This window comes from Macaca mulatta, chromosome 2 (assembly GCF_049350105.2).
Source record: "Macaca mulatta isolate MMU2019108-1 chromosome 2, T2T-MMU8v2.0, whole genome shotgun sequence".
NCBI classification, from domain to species: domain Eukaryota; kingdom Metazoa; phylum Chordata; class Mammalia; order Primates; family Cercopithecidae; genus Macaca; species Macaca mulatta.
This window is the reverse complement of record NC_133407.1, coordinates 8824476-8845280: the sequence shown is the minus strand read 5'-3', so window position 1 is coordinate 8845280 and position 20805 is coordinate 8824476. Positions and strand designations below refer to the sequence as shown.

The 20805-nt window shown below is 38.5% G+C and overlaps 1 protein-coding gene across 23 annotated transcripts in view; it reads left to right on the top strand.

The window, feature by feature from the left end:
• Positions 1–20805, top strand: part of TP63 (tumor protein p63) — a 526038-nt gene that overhangs the window by 435268 nt on the left and 69965 nt on the right. For 21 of the 23 annotated variants that reach the window (XM_077991167.1, XM_077991168.1, XM_015132502.3 and 18 more), the window contains one exon: positions 2638–2892. The exons of the other annotated variants lie outside the window; for them this stretch is intronic. In XM_077991167.1, the coding sequence (XP_077847293.1) occupies positions 2638–2892 (255 nt within the window). The remainder of the gene's footprint in view (positions 1–2637; positions 2893–20805) is intronic. 23 annotated transcript variants of the gene reach the window in all.

Genomic DNA, 20805 nt, shown 5'->3' with positions numbered 1-20805 from the left:
AGTGGAAGAACAGCCTGGGAGGCCTTTGGCCTGATCCAGCCTTGTCCAGGCCCACCCACAAGGAGAAATAGGAAGGAAGGCCAGTTAGTATGCAAAGTAGCATGGCTTATTTTGAGGTCCCATTAATTGTTGGTCAACAAAACAATGGCAGGATTTGAAGAAAGAAATGTATTGCAGCAGAGTCACCATATACTTTGAACTGCAAAGGGAGACTGAGGAAATGTTGCCTTAAGGCCAAAAACCCTGGCTCAAAACACAGGTTCCTCAGGTGGCTCAGAGGCAGACCAAGTTCACCAAGTCAAGGACATTTTCCTGCTACCCCCTTGGGGATACGGGCCTTCACCAAACCACCCTGGACATGGATCTCCTGCTGTTCAGAACCCACTCAATAAACAACAGAAGCAAGCAGATTTTTTTTTTTTTTTTCCCCCTTACATGGAATTTTCCCTTTTTTTAAGTCCTTGTTGAATTGAAGAGTGTTTGCTCACTGGCTTTTAAAGTGTAGTCCCGAAACTTTTTTCTTCATTTGTATTGGGTTAAAAAAAAATCAAGGGGCCCATGCGTCTTTGTTCTCATCCAAGCCCACAATTAGCTGGGGTTCCTTCTGTGCAGTTAGAAGCAGGAGGGAAGGGGGTGGCCCAACAGGCATTTTACTGCCTGCGAGAAAGTGCTGTGAGTTTCTTTGTCCTTTTTGTCAGGGACGGCTGCCTCCCTAATTGTACTGCTGTAGGGAGGCACGTGCCTTTGGAAGCATTATCTGATTCCTACAGGACGTTCAGGAGTGCTTTGTATACTGACCCTTAACTTCAACACAAAGAGTATCTTCTCAATCCCCTTCCCAGGCTGTTGCCTCAGGCTTGGATACCTAAGAACTGTAGTTCAGCCAGGGTGGGGACCATTTATATGGGATCAGGTTTTATTTTTTTGTCCCCTAGTTGTCTTACCTGCAGTTTGGCCACACTCACCAGGAGAGAAAGCCGAAGATGGTGGATAAGCAGTGGATAGCAGCTATAGAAGTCAGAGCGGAGACAAGGCGAGACAAACAGCTGCTCTTGTCAGCATGGGGATAAGTGTAAAGAGATTAATAGTTATTTGAAGAGCAAATGGGGACATGGCATTTGGCAGTGGAATGCGAATGCATGAATGTAATGGAATGGGCATGCGACTAGTAACATTTAGACAAATGCTCCCCGGACTGAATGGAATGGCAGAGCCCACTTCTCCTCCCCCTGTGAAAATAATAATAATAATAATTAATAAAATAATTAAAAGTTTGAAATTTTTAAAAAGATAAGCCTAGCTCCTATTTCTTTGTAAGTTTGTTCTTCTCTATAGTTTTACTTAATCTAGGACTCTCAGTTACATTTCAATTGAAGAGCTAGGCCTATTTCCTTTAAAAAAAAATATGTATGAATAGGACTCCCTTAATCTTTTGGTTTTTTTTTCTCGTTCATTAGATTGATGAAACAAGATCTCTATGTGTTGGAAGGTTTTACAAAGGGAAAACAACTGTACCATAAGCTGGTTGCCCCTTCTGTTCATTTTGGCTCAGGTTTAGAAATGACGATAGGCTGATTTGCCTACTCAGGCTGACAGTTTTGATGGCACGGGCAGAGCCCTGAACTCTGAACCAGAAGATTGAGCTCCGAACGCCCCAGTCGTTGTGTTAGCGGATGCTAGGGCAAATGCTTTACCTCTCTGATAGTAATACAGTAAAGTTTTCTATACAGTAAACTGAGGCAAAATTAATTTATTCTTTCATAAATATGTTCTTGAGTACTTTCACTCTGTGCTTGGGCTCATTCACATAGAAGACATAAAAACATCTGGCAGAAGGAAATATGTGAGCTAATGTATTTTTTAATTACATTGAGCATAGAATTTTCTTCATAACTAGTTGGTATTTCTCTTACAAATGTTCTACTCTAGAAAAGAATAAATTTCTATTAAGAAAATAAAAGAACAAATAAAAAAAAATTAGACCAGTTTGGATGATTTACTAGCATGTTACTTTTTAAAATACATAGTTGGGTCTCCCTAACCCTGCTACGTATGATCCTCCAGGCTTTGTGGAACCAGTCCTTAGGGGGCTGGGTGATACACTATTGGTACTCCGGGACAGAATGTAGAATTGTAAGACTAAGAGAAAAATTCGAAGGTCATTTGATTTTGCCCCCTATGCAACAGTTTAACACTTGAATCCCCTCTGGAACATACCTACCAAGTGCTCTTTCTCATTTTGTGTAACATGCCCCCCACCACCCCCCAACAACCTCAAAATGGAATAACAGGCTGTGTTCATTTGAAGACTTCCTAAGCAGCTACTGAGCACTGGGAACGTTTTGCCTAGCTTGTGAATAAGCGTATCCTCTACTTTCAAATGCTCTTTAGGAAGTCAGTCTCCAGAGGCGGCACAGAGAGCTGAGTGATCTGGAAAAGCCATTACACACACATACACATGCTCAGACTTCTCTTGTTTTCTCTGTTTGTCAAAAATCAACGGTTTTACTTTGAATGTGAAGTGTTTCCGACCTGAAGTCCATCTCTGTAGAATGCATTCACCCATGGATGCCTTTTTTTGGAGCAATGATCTGTGGCTTCCATGGCTAATATTGGGGTTTCTGGGTGTCCTTGCAGCCACAGTACACGAACCTGGGGCTCTTGAACAGCATGGACCAGCAGATTCAGAACGGCTCCTCGTCCACCAGTCCCTATAACACAGACCATGCGCAGAACAGCGTCACGGCGCCCTCGCCCTACGCTCAGCCCAGCTCCACCTTCGATGCCCTCTCGCCATCACCCGCCATCCCCTCCAACACCGACTACCCAGGCCCGCACAGTTTCGACGTGTCCTTCCAGCAGTCAAGCACCGCCAAGTCGGCCACCTGGACGGTAAGAGCAGCGGGCACGCACATGCCTGACCCCAGTCCAAGGACGGGCTTCACCACATCCCAGGGCTTTCTCTCCCTTCCCAGTTTAGCGATTCCACGTTCAATGGTGGAAAACTTGTCTTCGAATATTTAATACTGAACCAGAGAGAGAGAAGGTGCCAGTTAGTGGGAAAAGTCCCAATTTAGGAACCAAACGTCTGCATTCTAGCCAGCTCCTGGCAGCTTCAGTCAGTGTGCTCCTGCCTGCTTCACACTGTTGTATGCCAAAGTTGATGGCAAAGTAAAGAGCACTGTGCCAAGAAGTATGGTAATCATGGGATATGTGTTTACAGTCTCCAGAAAAGTGTTTACCAGTCTCATTATTGTAAAAGAAGTAAGTGTCACATTAAGGTGTGATTTTAAAAACTGAATAAAATAATAAATATAGTGTTATAAAAATTCAGAAAATAAAATCCTATTTATGAAGGAAGGATGAATATATTTATACATGTAGGTATCAATAAATTATAATTTATCAGTAAATTGTATAATTTCTTATAATAAATTACTATTTATTATAATAATTTATCAGTGAATTATAATTTATTGATATGTATATATTTAATTTAGAAATATTCTTTTCGAAAAGGAAGCCCTTAAATATACACATCAGGGCCCTGAATTAGTCCAAAGAAATTGTTTTAAAAAATCTTTCTGCATATAACTTTTCTAAGAAAGCATGGAATTTTCTTTTCATAAATTAGGAAGATGCAAGAATTAGTCCAAAGAAATTGTTTTAAAAAATCTTTCTGTATATGGCTTTTCTAAGGAAGCATGGAATTTTCTTTTTCATAAATTTGATACAAGAATATTTTATTTCCAAGTGCATTTTGAAATGTATTATAACACGAATAAAGTTCAAGTATAAAAGAGGACACCTACAAAGTTGGTTTTAACTGGTTGATCAAAGAATGTTCAAGACCAAAGTGGTATGTTTGTCAAACAACTTAATGTTTATATAGTTTGTAGAAATGCTTCCAAATATCATCATCTTAATAAAAAGTAGCTTTAGAATTGTTTTTGACAGCTTTTTCCCTCTTTGACAAATGGGTTTCTTTAGAAAGCATTTCTATGTTTATCTTATATATAGTACCTAGTTCATTCCAGTCTTTAGTTGTGTATTTTATAAAATGATCCGCATGCATAAAACCTATTACACTCTACCATCATTTTACATCCATTTCCTCCTTTTCACCTCCTTTCTTTGTGAAGTACACAGGACAAGTTTTATAAGTCCCACTGTACTAGTGAGGAAAGCTGAAGAAGTTGGAGGTTAAGTTGAGAGGCATGCCTAAAGTTCCAGAACCTTGTGTGTAGCTGGGCTTGTTTTCCATTTCTTCTTCCCTCTCACTGGATTGTATCCTTTCTTTCAACCATTTTATGTCAGGATCTCCCCAAATTGTCTAAAAATTAATGTTGTTTTAGTTCTTTCCTCTTGTGGTTTGAGAAGTAAGTCTCCTGTGGCTCATATTTCAACTGTAGAGCAAAAGTATCAGCTTAAAATTTGATCTCTCCTCCACTTGTTACTCATAAATTGTGTCATAATCCTTAGTTTCCTTTACATTTATAATTCTGGAGGCGATGGATACTGCAGGTGAGTAAACTTAGAGTTTATAAGCTTCAAATAGTTGGTTGATTGATCTAAGCAGGATCTTGCTAAAGAGCCACAAGAATAACCATTTTATAAATGGAGCACTGATATCTCTTAGGTCACCAACTGGACATTTACAATCACCAGTCTTCAAAGCTAACAGTTACTAGTTTAGTTTACTCCGCCAGGGCTCCACTGTATTAGGAGTGGGCATGTCTGACGAGATGGGCATCTTAGAGCTGCTAAATGAATAATCGCTTTTTTTCCCTGTAAAATTGTTAGAAAACCATGGAGATGAAGCTTGGTGTAAGTAAGACATCAAATTAGTTATCCTTCCCTGTCCCTTCCTCACTACTTTCTCATATAGAAATCTTAAAGTCAGCTGGGCATGGTGGCTCACACCTATAATCCCGGCACTTTGGGAGGCTGAGGCGGGTGGGTCATGAGGTCAGGAGTTGAAGACCAGCCTGGCCAACATAGTGAAACCCTGTCTCTACTAAAAATACAAAAATTAGCCAGACGTGGTGGCGGGTGCCTGTAATCTCAGCTACTGGGGGGACTGAGAAAGGAGAATCGCTTGAACCCAGAAGGCAGAGGTTGTGGCGAGCTGATATCGCGCCACTGCACTCCAGCCTGGGCAACAGAGCAAGAGTCTGTCTCCTCCCTCCAAAAATTTAAAAAAAAAAAAAAAAAAAAAACTGAAGTTATTTTCCGGTTTAGCACAATCCTAAACCATCAATCAAAGCCCCTCTTTCAGAGAAGTCAATTATCTCACTCAAAAAGGTTGGAGATCTCTACCAAAATGGTAGGTTTAAAAGAAAAGAAAATATTCTGGAGGAGTACGCTGGTAAAATTTCCTTACATGTGACAGCAGTAATATCAGTGGCCTGAAAAAAGGGCTGCACTGTGGTGATGAGCAAAGAACACTGACTGGGAGACAGAAAACCTGTGTTACGGTCTTGATCATTGATGCACACTTAGCCAAGTCACTTTATCTTTCTAAAATTCAGTCTGTGCCTCAGATGAGAAAGAGGATGAGGATGGTGAAACCTACTCTGTTTTCTTAAGGTGAGATGATAGTATTAATAATTAACATAGAAAGTTTTTAGAAGGACTTTGGTTCTTACTGATATATCATCTGCCATTCATGAGTGTCCTTGGTTAAGTGATTTTGCGTCTCTTGGATTTTTGTTCAATTTGCTGCATTCTACCTATACATTTTACAATAAGGTTTCTACTCATTTATCACATGGTAATTATATTTTTATTAAATTTCTTTCTTGTTCACAACCAGGCTTATTTCAGGCCCAGTTGCATTTCTTCTAAATTAGGGTACTTGAACCCTTATCTGAGCAGCTACTGAGATCACCAAAAATGATGTAAGTTTTTCGTCATGGATACCTGCATCTTAACTTCTAATTCTTTGAGCCAGATTATATATCCTCATGTTAATTTAATTTAATTTAATTTAATTTAATTTAGTTTAATTTATTTATTTATTTTTTGAGACAGAGTCTTGCTCTGTCGCCCAGGCTGGAGTGCAGTGGCGCGATCTGGGCTCACTGCAAGCTCCGCCTCCTGGGTTCACGCCATTCTCCTGCCTCAGCCTCCCGAGTAGCTGGAACTACAGGCGCCCGTCACCACGCCCAGCTAGTTTTTTGTATTTTTAGTAGAGACAGGGTTTCACCGTATTAGCCAGGATTGTCTCCATCTCCTGTCCTCGTGATCCGCCCGCCTCGGCCTCCCAAAGTGTTGGAATTACAGGCGTGAGCCACCACACCCGGCCTATCCTCATGTTTATAAACAGACTTCCCATTTTAAAAAGGATTTTTTCATATATTTGTCTCAGTTGAGCCTCATAACCAAGTTTGTAATCCCCAGTTTTATAGATGAGGAAACTCGGAGACATAAAGGTCACATGGCTAATAACCAGCCAAGGATGGGGAAGAATCCAGGCCTTTCTCACCCCAGTTCAAGTCTCTCCACCATCCTAGTTAGCCTCTCTCTCCTCTGGATTGAGAGCAGGGAGGGGCATACAGGAGCAGGCAGTGCCTGTGTAGTTTGGAGCTTGCCTCTCACATCACAGAGTCCAACTGGTAGAGAAATTTTTTGTGCCTTATTATACAACACCTATTTCTTAGGCATTTGTCCTTTTTAAAGCAATTTTTCAAAATAAAATGCTGCATTTTAGAACTGCCCACAAACTGGAAGAAACAGAAGCAACTGTCATTAGAGGGAGGTCATGTTTATCGCATAGTCTTCTGGTAATTCTTTAATAAAAATATTTTTAGTACCATTTTATCACTTGCAATCCTTTCATGTCAAGTTTTCTTTTTTAACTTTTCTGGTTTTACCCTCAGGATTACTGTCAAAATATAGCTAATATATTTAAAGTGTATGTGCGTTTTTCCTTTGCTTTTCTGTGTTTTAAATAACAAATGTGATTGTGTTTCCAGTTCTACAAAAATATGATATTTATTTTAAACTTCTTTCAATGAAATGAGGTAAAATAAGACAACATTTTTCATCTTCTCTGTTTTGCACACACATACATACGCCACAAACCAACATTTACTTTAGTTTCACGTTTTCTTATTTCCACAATTTAATTGATACTAGTTACAGAGGCCTACCATTTTATATAATGTAGTGCTGGTCTAGCATTGTAGCTGGGAATCGTTAATCATAGAACAGTTGAAAGCATGGTAATGTGGAGATGGCAAGAAACTTAAATTCAGATTTCAACTCTGAAACTTACTAACAGTATATGGGATTTTCACCAAAAATTCAATCTCTCTAAACCTTACTTTTCTCACCTACAAATGGGAACATTAATACTTTTCTTATCATGAAGATTTCTTCATGTAAACATACCTATTAGCACTTAGCTACTCATATGGTCCCAAGTGTTTATTGAGTCTGAATTTGAATTTCTTCGGTTCGTGAGTTTATTGTAGTTTTGTTGAGGCTTCGACAAAACTTTAGTACCTTTGGTTGTACTAAAGCTAACCATTTGAGAGAATGAAAAATAAAATTTCAACTGTTTTTTTCTTAATGCTTTCGGGTTATTAACATGCACACTTTATAGAGGGACTGTGATACTATCCACTATCCAAATATATGACTAGATGGTAAAGGGTGATAACAGCCTCTCCTGAATGCAGACTTCTGCAAGCTGGCTCTGCCGCGTTCTGAAGCTTGCCCAAGCCAGATGTAGGTTGTCCTTGCCAGTGCAAGGAAACGCCATTTCCAGATTTAAGAACCTGTTGATTTTTGACATTCGTTCCTCATTTTTAATCTGAGGCTTCATTATGGGAATGCCTTTTTGTATTCCTGGTGTTAAAGAATAACAGTGGGCCTTGCTTATTGCAGAGTCAGCATATTACTGTACAAACAGCTGGAAGTAAGCTAATCAGTCACCAGTGAAAAACTGGTGGCGTTAATAAATTGTGGTATAAGAAATAACCAGATGGCCATTAGAAAGAATTCTCTGTACTGATAAGGAAGGCTGTGGGAGTTGCTGGTGAGGGAAAAAGAGAGCTTTCTGTGGCACCTGCTTGAGAATTGAGAGTTCCGTAAGGAACCCCGCTTGCAGTGGCAGTGTTTCTTTGTGCTTCACTCTGGTGATGAGGCTTCTTGGTGAATATAGGTCAGTCTGTCTCAATTCTTGGCCTCACACACCTTTGCCAGTTTCAGAGCTATTTTTCACAGCTCATGATACAAGAGTCCTCTCTGTGTTCTCACGCCATGAAAATCCTCAGGTGGTTTTTTTGTTTTGTTGTTTTTTAAATTGTGCTCAGACCGAAGGAAGGATCCTACCCTTGGGACATAGGATCACTTTTTGCTGTTGTATCTTTCTCCTGTCATTGACCTCAAGGTCTTGTATGGCAGACAGCCTGATCTAGTGCCCAGCACAATGTCCGGCATACGGTAAACCTTTAATAAATGGAAAGAAACTTTTTTTCTCATAATTAAAGGAAACAATTGTCGTTCCCAGCAGGAACCCTCAATTCTGACTCTGTTAACTGCCCATAAATTTGTTCCCTTTAGCCTTCACCCGTGATTTATAGAGAGCGTTCTTCCTTTGCCTTTCTTAACCGTGCCAGCTTCGTGTCATGTTCAGAGCTCTGGAGAATTTGACTTGAGCAAGGGGAGAGATTAGGGAGGTGGCGTTTGAAAGGGGAACAGCCAGTTCCTGGGAGAGTTCCACGGATCCCAGCCTGTGGGTCTTGGGCTCACAAGCTCACTCCCTTTGGCTCCGCAGGCAGGCTGAGGTGCGGCCTGCGGCCCACCCTCCCTGTCATCAGGTTACCTGTAATGTAAGACTTTTAGAAAAAGGCTGCCAGCTCTGTAGAAATCTAATGCAACCCAGCCAATTGCATGGCCCTCTGGAGTTTAGAGACTCTTAAGAATAGCCCATCAAAGGACAAGATGTACAGACAAACTCTTCGATGGTAGATAAGATTTATCAGTTTTCTTTCACAATGGAAGCACTTCCCCCACTGAAGTCTGAGTGTCTTCTGGGGCTTGATCTAATCTTACAGTTGAGTGGCTGTTAGATTTTACTGGTGAGGGGCAGAAGTCAGTAGCTCGTGCCACTAATACATGGGTTCGTGTTTATCATAACAAGATAATTTTCACTTCTTGCCATAGCTGTTTCATAAATCATGTAAGATACGTATCCGGTGCATTTTTGTGCCTCTTCCATGATGAAGAAAATAGTAACATTGAGCATATTAATCTGTTATCTAAGCTATTTCTTAGTTCACAGCGTATTGAGGAAGAATGTGCTAAATAAAGTGCTTAGAGATTCTTGGTGATGGTTCAAGTAACTTACCTCTAGGTTTTGGATTTAAAATGAATGTTCATTGTAAGGATGCTTCCGAAGAGTTGTTCCCTGGTCCAGAGCAGAATAACTGAATCCACATTCTTGCCTGAGTTTGTTTAGATTGACTCTAGGTTAGCGTATTCGTGATGAGCCAGTTTAATGCTTTTCAGCCTCCCATACTATTTTGAGTGATCTGTTCACTGCACATGGAGTGTCTATTTAAAATTAAACTGATCTTGCATATGAACATTATAAAAACTATTGATTTTAAAAATGAATAATTTAAAGCTTATATTTCTTTTCCTACTAAAAGAGTAATAGGAAAATCCTTTGCTTTTCCATTTTCTTCTTTCTCCCTATTCTTCTCCTCTTCCCCCATTTCTTTTTTTTTTTTTTTTTTTTTTTTTGAGACAGAGTCTCGCTCTGTCGCCCAGGCTGGAGCGCAGTGGCCAGATCTCAGCTCACTGCAAGCTCCGCCTCCCGGGTTTACGCCATTCTCCTGCCTCAGCCTCCCGAGTAGCTGGGACTACAGGCGCCCGCCACCTCGCCTGGCTAGTTTTTTGTATTTTTTAGTAGAGACGGGGTTTCACCATGTTAGCCAGGATGGTCTTGATCTCCTGACCTCGTGATCCACCCATCTCGGCCTCCCAAAGTGCTGGGATTACAGGCTTGAGCTACCGTGCCCGGGCTCCCCATTTCTTTTCCCCCTTCCTTCTACTCCCTCTTTCTCTTTTTTCTTCATTTATGTTATTATTATTAGTTAATTTGGTTTTGTAGGTATCATCAGCTACATGGTATTTTTTTTTAACCGTAGCTTCACTCTTCTCCATAAATTAATATGGAGAACATGATATAAATCAATCAGCATGGAAATTTTTATCAATATTAAATTATCAGACCCTTTTCATATAACAAATCACTTTGGCGAATAATAATGGGCTGCTTTAGAGGTAGCAAACTCAAATGTCATTGGGGTCAGGGAGGTAGCATAAATGAGCCAAATGATAAGTACGGAGACTGTGGCAAAATGAGCTTATATACTGTATCTACAAGGACATCTGCTTTCCAATCCCAGACTGTTGTCACAGAGGAAAGTAGGCCTAGGATTAAATTATATAAAATATTAAATTATCACAATATTAAACTATTAAATATTAATTTTTTTAAAGAGCAACTGGGAACCTGGGTTTGCATGTAATAACTTCATATCTTAAAATGATGAGACTAATTCAAAAAATACTTGTAAAACACTACAGGCGAAACAAAACAGTACTCAGGCTTCATGCCATCCTGTGTAATGTGTTAATGGTAACAAGGGGAGATTACTGAATGTTTAAATAAATTAACTGGAAGTTAGTTATTAAAATAACTAACATAACTGGAATCAACATCTAAGAGAAAGGTTACTAGCAGGTATATTTTATTCAGAAATAATAATTCTTTATTTCTTTACGAAGTCATATAGATTAATCTCTTGCTGCATTTAACTAAGCAATACATTATCAGAACATATTTTTCTCAACTTGTTTTCTTATAGCAAATGACCTTTCTGCTTCTCATTTTTATATCATTTTATATTTTAAAAATCTAATGATATGCAGTATTGGATACTTGGAATTTAGAAAACTTTATTGTTTGTTCCTAGGCTTTTCATTAGAGAATTATGGAATTCTGTAACTTAACTCCTTAAAATTGGCCAAAGTCATACTCAGAAAAGAGCTCTGAGATTTAGAGGGCTGCTTATCAATTTTCTCAGCTTACTAACAGATAGCTTATTTTTAATTAGCACATAGTGTGCCAGAACAAAAATCACCTGATAATTGAAGTACAAAGAGAAAATAAAGTCATAAGAACTTTTAATGACTCTAGAAAACTATATCACTAAGCTCAACAGAGATCCCTTAAAATGAATGTAAACTTAAAATCAGCCCTCAGTTATGTGTACCATTTATTGTGGGATTGATGCTCTTGGTACATTTCCATACATGAGCTTTGCACTTTCTCCTGTTCGCATGCCCCAAATAAGCTACTTCCATAATGTCACCACATCTATGCAATGGTTCCTACCCGCTTTGGTAAAGGGCCGATGTATGCTTCTCATGAAAAGTATTTGGCAGTTTCAGCTGTCATATCATGAATAAAAGCATATAACTGTATATAAAATAAAACCCCCTGGTTTTACATTTCAGCAGTTGGTATGTCTAGTCAGGTCACTGTGACTGAAACGAGACTTGAGATAATGTAGCTTTCCAACAACTTCCAATTCTTCAAAATTAGAGAAGAGTTTATGGTAGAGTAGAAAGATAATTCTTCAGTTTTTTGAAGCCCTGCAGACATTTTGTAGCTATGGAATGGTTTTCAGAACGATGGATCCTGTAATGAGGCACACAGAGGCCTAAAGGTAATGATCTTAGTGGATTTCTCTCCTGTGGTTTTTAGTAATGATCATGACCCTATCATCAGGCCCCCCACATGAAATTTAAAAGAAAATTTGATAGTAGTCAGAGACCCTAGATCTAATTTATTGTGAGGTAGATTAGGGAGGGATTCTCACTTTACAGATAGAATGAGACTTCTCATTTTAGTCTGAATTTAATAATGAAGATTCATGTGGGAAAAAAACAAAACAAAAACTACAACTTGCCACCTTGTTATTGTATCAGAAAGGACTGGAAACAGAGCGGGGACCTTAATTTCTAATTGTGTTAGTGCCAGACTTTCAAGTTCATTGATTAAATAGGAGTTCCTTCTTGGGTGAATGCCTAAGTTTGTATTTTTGTTTTGTTTCGTGTGCTCTTCAGCCAGTATCATCTGCATGGAATCTTATAAAAACGATAATGAATAAGTTGAGGAGGCTATTTCTAAAGACTTTTCCTTTGAGTGGTTTCCAAGTTGTATTAAATAAGAAGACTAATGATTACTTAAGGGTTCTCATTTGAATTTGAGAAGACATCTGACAGGCTCCCGAGGAGTGTGACTCATTAAGTAGAATACGGGACTCAGAAGGACAACGTTGGGGTACTAACAAGCTGTATGAACTGGGGCAGGTCTTTTGTCTCTGTCCTTATGTTAAATGAGTGTTATAATTTTTACTTGGCAAGATTGCTGTGAGGCTTAATTAAAGTTTATAAAGTGCTTTGGGAGCCTGAGAGAAGCAGCTCTAAAAACATAATATGTTATTATCTCAACCTGGATTTTTGTTTTTAGATTTACCTGCTTGAATCTGTATCATGATGATGCTTACAATTCAAGCAGTTTTCTGAGGTTTTTTATTTCTACAAAGACATGAAATAAAACAACACAAATATGTAAGTCCCTAGACATTAATATGGGATGAAAAATTATGCATAATTTTTTTCTGATGTAAAAGAGTTTCTTCTTAAAAAATGTTTAATTGAATCTCATTTCTGTTAACCAGCTTTATTTTTTTTTTAAAGCATTTCAGTGTTTTGTTGGTAACATTTTTGCAGAACCAGTAAAAGGTTTTAAAATGCTATCTTCTTTACTGGGTCATGAGAAGAAAAATTCATTCTGTTTAAAAAATGTAAATACATATTTAAATGTAAATAAATATGAACATTTAGATACTTACAAATATATTACTCCAGTTGAATAACAATGGAATTAATTTACAATAATTAGAATTTGATAATTTGGGCTACAAAGATATTCCTTCCTTCTATCTTTCTGCCTTACTTTTTCTTTCTACTGTGTGTTCATTTGAGATTTTCATATTTATAAAATATAAAAATGTATATAGAGCCCTGGAGTTAATACAAATTGCCTCAAAAATTCTTTTATTCCTACTTTGTATTCTTGAAAAACAAATCACATTTTCCCATAAGAACAATGTCATAATTATGGATAACATTTCTGACCAAGGTATTATCATCAAGTAAGTCATAGATATATTTAACTCTATGTCATAAAAGCAAAGCTATTACCACCATAAGCCACTGTAATTATTTGAAACAGCAAAATGATTCTCATTGTCATATAAAGTTTGCTTAAATATTTTGTATGCCTTGACATGTATGTATTGTTTACTTATAAAATGTTATTTTTATAAACTTATCTAGAACTGACTGCTTATTATAACAAATACTTTAACGTTTTGACATGCCATAATTTTGATCCATTTCATGGGGAATAATTTGAGAAGCCTGTGTTTCTCAAAATTTTCATAGGAAAATTAGAATGGATACTTGTATAATATATTCCTATTACTAGGAATGATGCTCAAAAAAATTCTGTAGTTTAGGTCAGTCTTCATTTTAAGCAGTTGAATCCATTTTTAATATTACTTAAGAATTTTGCTTGTAAGAAAAAAAAACTGTATCTGATTGAATTTGAAAATGTAGTTTTGGAGTGTATTTACTCTTCCTGCCCGATGCCCCTCCCCAAAACAGAGCAGTCTTGAGGAAATAAAAGCCCCCCAAAGACAGCTAGATATGAGAAGAGTTTGAGTTGCTAATGGGGAGACTCCTAGACCTTTGCCTTGACGTTAGAAAAGGAATTTGAGGACATGATTTGTGTGTTAGACCCAGAGTTTGTCTTTAAACACAATTCAAGTTTATCACCTTTCTTATAACCTTTCCATACAAAACCATGGGTTTAGTGAATAAAGCATTTGGAAAATGGTGGATAGTTGGTAGATAAAGCAGACTGACCAACAGGTAAAAATAGAAAGTGTTTTCATAATAGGAATTTGGAATAACTTTTTCTATATTCCCATAGTTAGAATGGATGCCTAGAAAATGGATCCTTATTGTGATGATTAAAAATCTCTTTTTGAACTAAGACACGTAAGAAAGTAACCTCTTTCTCCTTTGCTTATTCTCCCAACCAGGCTGTGTTGAAGTTATACAAGTATAAGTAAACGTACACTGCTTTTAAAAATGCTTCAGTCTAATTTTGTTACCTTTAAGTTTAGATACTTGGCAAATAATTATTTTTGATATTGCTTAAATCAGTCTTTTACAAGTAGAATTTTCAACATCCAAGAGTTACCAAAAGATATTTCATTCTTTAGATTTTTATTGTTCTTTCACAGTACTCATTGGTAACGCATTATATTTTGCCTTTTTTTTTTTTTTTTTTTTTTTTTTTTGGAGACAGAGTCTTGCTCTGTCACCCAGGCTAGAGTACAGTGGTGCAATCTCAGCTCACTGCAACCTCCTGCTCCCGGGTTCAAGCAACTCTGCTTCAGCCTCCTGAGCAGCTGGGATTACAGGCGCGTGCCACCACGCCTGGCTAATTTTTGTATTTTTACAAAAGAGAGAGATGGGGTTTCACCATCTTGGCCAGGCTGGTCTTGAACTCCTGACCTTGTGATCCACCTGCCTCGGCCTCCCAAAGTGCTGGGATTGCAGGCGTGAGCCACCACACCCAGCTCTATTTTACTTTTATCTATCATCAATGACTACATTGAATACTTTTGTATGTAGATGTAACAAAGGCATATTGTGTAGTTATTTATACTTTCAGAGAATTATCACATAATTTAGCAAACATTAGCTCATCTGTGTACCTTTTGCTGTAAAAGCTATAGAGCAAGCGATGTAGATGGGGAAAAGAAAAGGACTCACTCAGCATCAGAACCACAAGGAACTGAAGACTTCTTGCAGTCTGTTTTTCTCTTCAAAAAGCAATTAAATATATGACCATTTGTATAAGTTTCTACAATGCATTCATATTTCAGAACTGATTTCTTACCTAGCACAGCATGGATTTCAGTTATAATGTTTCTCTTTGCACAAGCGTGGTAGACTTAGGTGTTAGTAGGTATAAGAATGGTTCTGGGAACAATCTTTTAAATTTTTATAGACTCTTCTCACACCTCTCCCCCAACCTAAGTGTAATTGTCATCTTAGACACTTCGAGTTTAGGGGTGGAGATAGGGAGAGCATCATCAGAAGGAACAAAAGGAGAAAGGGGAAGTGAAATGGTTTATTGGATACTAGTGAGCGGAGCCTTTTACAAAAGTACAATGCACACGTTTTACATTTGTTAGATGTTTTCTAAGATGCATTTGTAGCTCTGATGGTATGTTTTTATGGATATAAACTTCTAATATGAGGAAGAACCAATTCAAATAGCATGTTAAAATTCAATCTATCTACAATCTTCACGTCCTTGATTATTGCATTCTGTAATCTCATAGGTACTTTTGCTTCCAAATATAAGGACATACCTATTATTTCTTTCAGTTTTCTTTTTAGGAGAGTTGACTGAACTATTTCAGAAAAGAAGATGTCTTACTTTCCTTGGCCTAGTAAGCCTTGCTGCTTTTTGAGAACAGTGTATTTTCTTCAAAATATACCCAACACTTTAGGTGGTCTTAATGAATGAATAATACATAACTGTATGTACTTTTCTAAAATGCTTTGAAATTTCCAGGAAAGAAGGTCCCATGAAATATCTATTTGAATTTTAGTGAAAAGAACAAAAGAAGCAATAACAAATTAAGACCTTTGATTCATGTGTAGTAGCAGTGGTTTTATTTTGGTAGTACCATAATGTGATTGAAGCAGTATTTTCATATAGAAGCATTTTTTAGTTATATGATTTTTCTACTTGCTAGAAGTAGTATTTTATTATAGTTACTTTTGAATATATGTTTCCCTTATACTAACTCAGAATACAGCCTCACTTCACGGTGCTTAGATTTCATTCCTGCATTCATACTGTTTGCCTTTGAGGGTTCTGGCGACTGCAGTAATCTCTACCTCCTCCAGAGCCAGAGAGAAAGAAATGGCCACAGCTACTTTGTCATCTTTTGTCACTGGTCTAAATAGAGGGTCAAGTGTGCTTACCACATGGAGGGATGCTTCAGAACAACAAGGGAAAGAATTAGAGTGAACATGTTTCGCCTGGGTACTGCCCACACTGCTATATGAACAGTAAGGGAGGTCATGTCTTCCTATGCCTTGCTTAAAGCATTCCCAGCTAACAGATTTTCTGTTTTTAATGGCTATGAAATTTTGTTTTTAAGTTGTTATTTGGGCATGTGGTTGTAGGGCATAGATTATCTCCTAATTTATTGCTTTCTTAATTTGACATTGGAATTTAGACTTCAGAAACAAAAAAATGCAATACTTTGAATTATCTTCTTTCCATAAGTTCCTGATTTAAAATGAAAATGTTCCCTTAACTGCTAATTATGAGATATCCTATAAAGCATATGTTACTTACAGTATATCTTTTTTGGTGGTTTTACAAGATGAAGATTACAAATATGATATTTAGCACATCCTGACTCTCCTTGAAAGCAGGGACTATGGCTCTTTTACTAAAGGACAAACAAAAGTGCCCGAGGAAACAGGATAGTGTAGGGGAAAGAATTCAGCTTTGTGGTCAGATAGACCTGGGGTTGAATTTCACTTCTCTCTAGCTGTATGGCGTTGGGTTAAACACTGTCTCTAGAGTGGCCTCCTCACCTTTCAAATGGGGATAATACTCTTTTAGGTAACAGTGTTATCGGCAGGATTTGATATAATAAATATGAAGTACCTAAAACAATGCCTGTAAATGGTAATTTCTATTAGGATGCATCATAGATTTAGGATTAGAATTTACACTAAACCTGCCTTATTCATAGATTTGTGCAGAATCATAGCAGGAAATCTCCATAAAGTAGCTCTAGCCTCTGGTGCCTAGTAGAGGTGATTTGTTAGGATAGTACTTTAAAACTTTTACCCCAATTAAGAACAGAGGAAAATGAATGGCTACATTAGGCATCCTGAGGGTTTCATCTGAAATGGCCCATAGAAGACATATCATTTTCTTTTTGAATAACTTATTTCAACTTTGCATTTAAATATAAATATTTCTTCCCCTCATTAAAAAAATCTTTAAAATTGTTGTTCCAGGAGGATGAGTAGTATTTATCTTGTAACATTGAGTTACTATACCCAGGCGCACTACCAGGCACACTTCCGATGTACAAGTGCCTTCAATAATTGTTTCAGAAGCACAATTTTGAGGTAAGTTCAAGTGCCCTGGGAAAGAGCATTGTTTATTTTTGTAGCCTTAGCCCAAAATGACTGGGACTCATGCTACAAAATGATAACACTCATCATCAGTTGTATAGAGCCCCTTCTTTGTGGCCAGCTTTCCTAGAGATACTTTAGACTTCTTTGGATGTCCCCAAAGGCACAATAACCACATAAGAAGGGAAGCCACAGGAAGGCAGATTGCAGAAGAAGGCGAATGGTCAGGGTTCTCGAGGCGTGGCCTGCACCGCCTCCAGTGGTGGTGAGATCTCCACCTCTAGAGAGGGAGAGACCCTTGACTCAAGTTTTCGATGAGAGAAACAATCAAGCGACCTCTGAAGTTCCCCATGAATTCAAATTCTGTGCATCCAGAAGAGAAGTATTTTGTGACCGGAAAGAAACAGAATGACTGCAATTGACCTTTTCTATGCCAGACCATTGGTTAACTGAAGAGAGTAGACCCTCCAGACAGGTAGTGAACTCAGCCTACATCAAAACACACAGCAAGCCTTCTGTGCTTTCCCAGGACAGTGTCTCCTCTTTTCTCTCTGAAGCTGTGTTTCTGTGTAGGAAACTGCATAGGGTGAAGCTGAAAGGTAGGATAGGCCAGCCTATGTAGGGTAAGGCGTCTCAACGCTATCGCATGGGCAGTGTGCTGACATTGCATACTTTTGAGCACCTCTTCAGATCAGTATGTAAAGTAGATTAACCTGACAGCAGACGGGGGTTGGTGGGAGGGTCTGCAGTAAAGGAGAGCAGTTTGGAGAATGCCACAGCATTGCAGACACACACCGTGGGGCTGGGCACTTACTCGGCGACGTGGCTCACTCAACAGGAGAAGGACACAGGTGAGACAGGGCAGGAGACAGTTGCTGAAGTCACTACTTCAAAGGGCTAGATAGAAAGGTAGGGAGGAGGAATGGAGAGCCAGAAAAGGAGCCAAAATGATTAGCTATTTTACTAGAGCACGTCTGTCCTATAGTCTTGGCTGCCATTCTCTAGCTGGGACCTTGACGAATCGCCTCCTCCCTGGTGCCTCAGTTTTCTTGTCTTCAGAATGAGGATGATGCTACCTCTCCTGAAGGGTTATTGTGAGGAGTAAAGGAGATGACGGGGTGGAAGTGATTTGTAAACTAGGAAGTCTCTCTTGCAAACCACATGATAGACTTTGGATAGAGGCAGCAGATGTACCTTTCAGCTTTCTGTCTTGCAAAATGAATATTTATATCCTCTCACCTGGGGTCCAAGATGAAGATACTGGTTCAGTGAGATAATTCTTATCCAGCCTAATCTCAAGACTTCCTTTCATTCTCTCTCTCACACCTAGTAATAAATGCCAAAAGCCTAATAGCTCCCCAAACCTTGATCCTTCTGCCTTTCCTCTCTCCTTGAGGAGAGACCAAAGTAGTCTAGTGAATGAAATTCATATTTTTCTCCCGGGCTGATTGAAGTGGCTGGTGCAGTGGTGCAATCTCAGCTCACTGCAACCTCCGCCTCCCGGGTTTGAGTCATTCTCCTGCCTCAGCCTCTCCAGTAGCTAGGACTACAGGTGCCTGCCGCCATGCCTGGCTAATTTCTGTATTTTTAGTAGAGATGGGGTTTCATCATGTTGGCCAGGCTGGTCTTGAACTCCTGACCTCAGGTGATCCACCTGCCTCAGCCTCCCAAAGTGCTGGGATTACAGGAGTGAGCCACAGTGCCTAGCCTGGACTTTTCTAATTAGGCTGTGCCAGGGCTGCTGTGAAACTGTTTTCCTATGAAGACAGTGATTTTCTCCTTAGGATGGCTGTTGTCACACAGACAGCACTGCCCCTTTCCTTATAGTACTTGATCACAGTCACAGTAACCTCTGTGCCTAGATCACAAGCCATACTTACTCAGGGCTGATTTTCCTCTTAAAGCACCAGGGAGGGAGAGGCCCTTGTCAGAATTCTCACGACTGAATCATTGCCATGAGCTAATGTCTCCAGTTTTATGAGTCAGTGCTGGCCCAGGCATCGGTTTTGTAGGTTTTAAAAAAAAGACATGGGTTAGGCTCCCCTAATATCATTAGCTTGTTCAGGGGGAAAACAAACTGAGCTATCATCAGACAGAAGCATTTGAGAAATCAGATGTTTGCTTCCTCTTCTCTGTAAGGATGTAGAATAAGTGGAAGAATTTAAGAATTAAAAATAATAGTAATAAAAGCTCTCTGATTTGTGCGTGTGTTTTGTTTTGCTTCTGGCAGAAAAGGTGAAATGGTGTGTTTGGGAGATGAATGTTCTTGTAATAGGCAAGATGTAGCTTGCAGGAGAACATCTGTAACAAACCCATATTCTGCATGAGATACAGCCAAGACCTGTTTGTGTGTTAGTGCCTGTTCAAACATGTCTAATTTTAAGAATGATTTATAAAGTTTTACAGGAATCACCTTAAAATGTTATTTCCTCATATAATAGGCATATACATTGACAGCGTGATGGTTAAACTATATACACTTGGAGATTGAGCAGTGCCAATATTGAGCTAAGTGATATAAAAATGGTTATCAATATGAAGTAGATATAAAAATATTAGGAATATCTGCAGTCGTTCATGAGTCTACCGATTAATCCAGCAGCAGGCAAAAATATGCTTTCTGAGTTTCTAATGTTCCTGATAGCGAATTTATGCAAAGAATAAAAGGGAAGTACATGGATATTTGCTTCAAAATACTCAGAGGTATTGCTCAAAACTTGGTTAAAAATAAAATAACAGAATTGGGGATGGAAATCAATAAGAAAGAATAAGCTTACATAATATCAGTATCTACTAAACAACATGATTTTTAATTGTCTCTATTCTTTCCCTTTATCATATATTTACACAAAATAGGAAATACCTTTTGGGAAAGGTAATGGAAGTCTTCTCTTTTGCTTTTAATAGGCATTGCTTATGTAGTGTTTATGCACCTTCTTAAATTCATGTGCTTTAAAGAAAATGATATTTTATGGTAGTCAGGTACTTCTCAATACATCATTTGGAAAGAAAGTTAGGGGTATGAGCTGTAATTTGTACCCAGTGTTCAGAGTTTACAAGAAAGATTGCTCTCCCTGCGACCTCTCCACTCTTCCCCCTCCTTCTCTCTCACCCCCACCTGCTTCTTGCTCTTTCTTTCTTTCTCTGAAAAAGGATATGAGCTACATGGAGGACAGGGCAGAAAAGGGAAGAAAAAAAAATAGAGAATGGTGAGAAAAATATTAAGAACACTTAAAACTTAAAGTTTTATGGTTCTTTTTAGCCAAATGAATCTTTTGAGCTTCCATAGGGGAAATTAGTGTAATTAAAGTTTTCTAGTTCATAAAACCAAGTCTTTACATACCGACTGAGCCCACTCTAAGTATTGACTGCAGCAAGGACGGATGTTATCCTCTGACCTGGAAAGTTCAGAAGCATTTTGTCTCTTAAATGAAGGTAGGTTGATCATATTTGATGAGCTTCTTG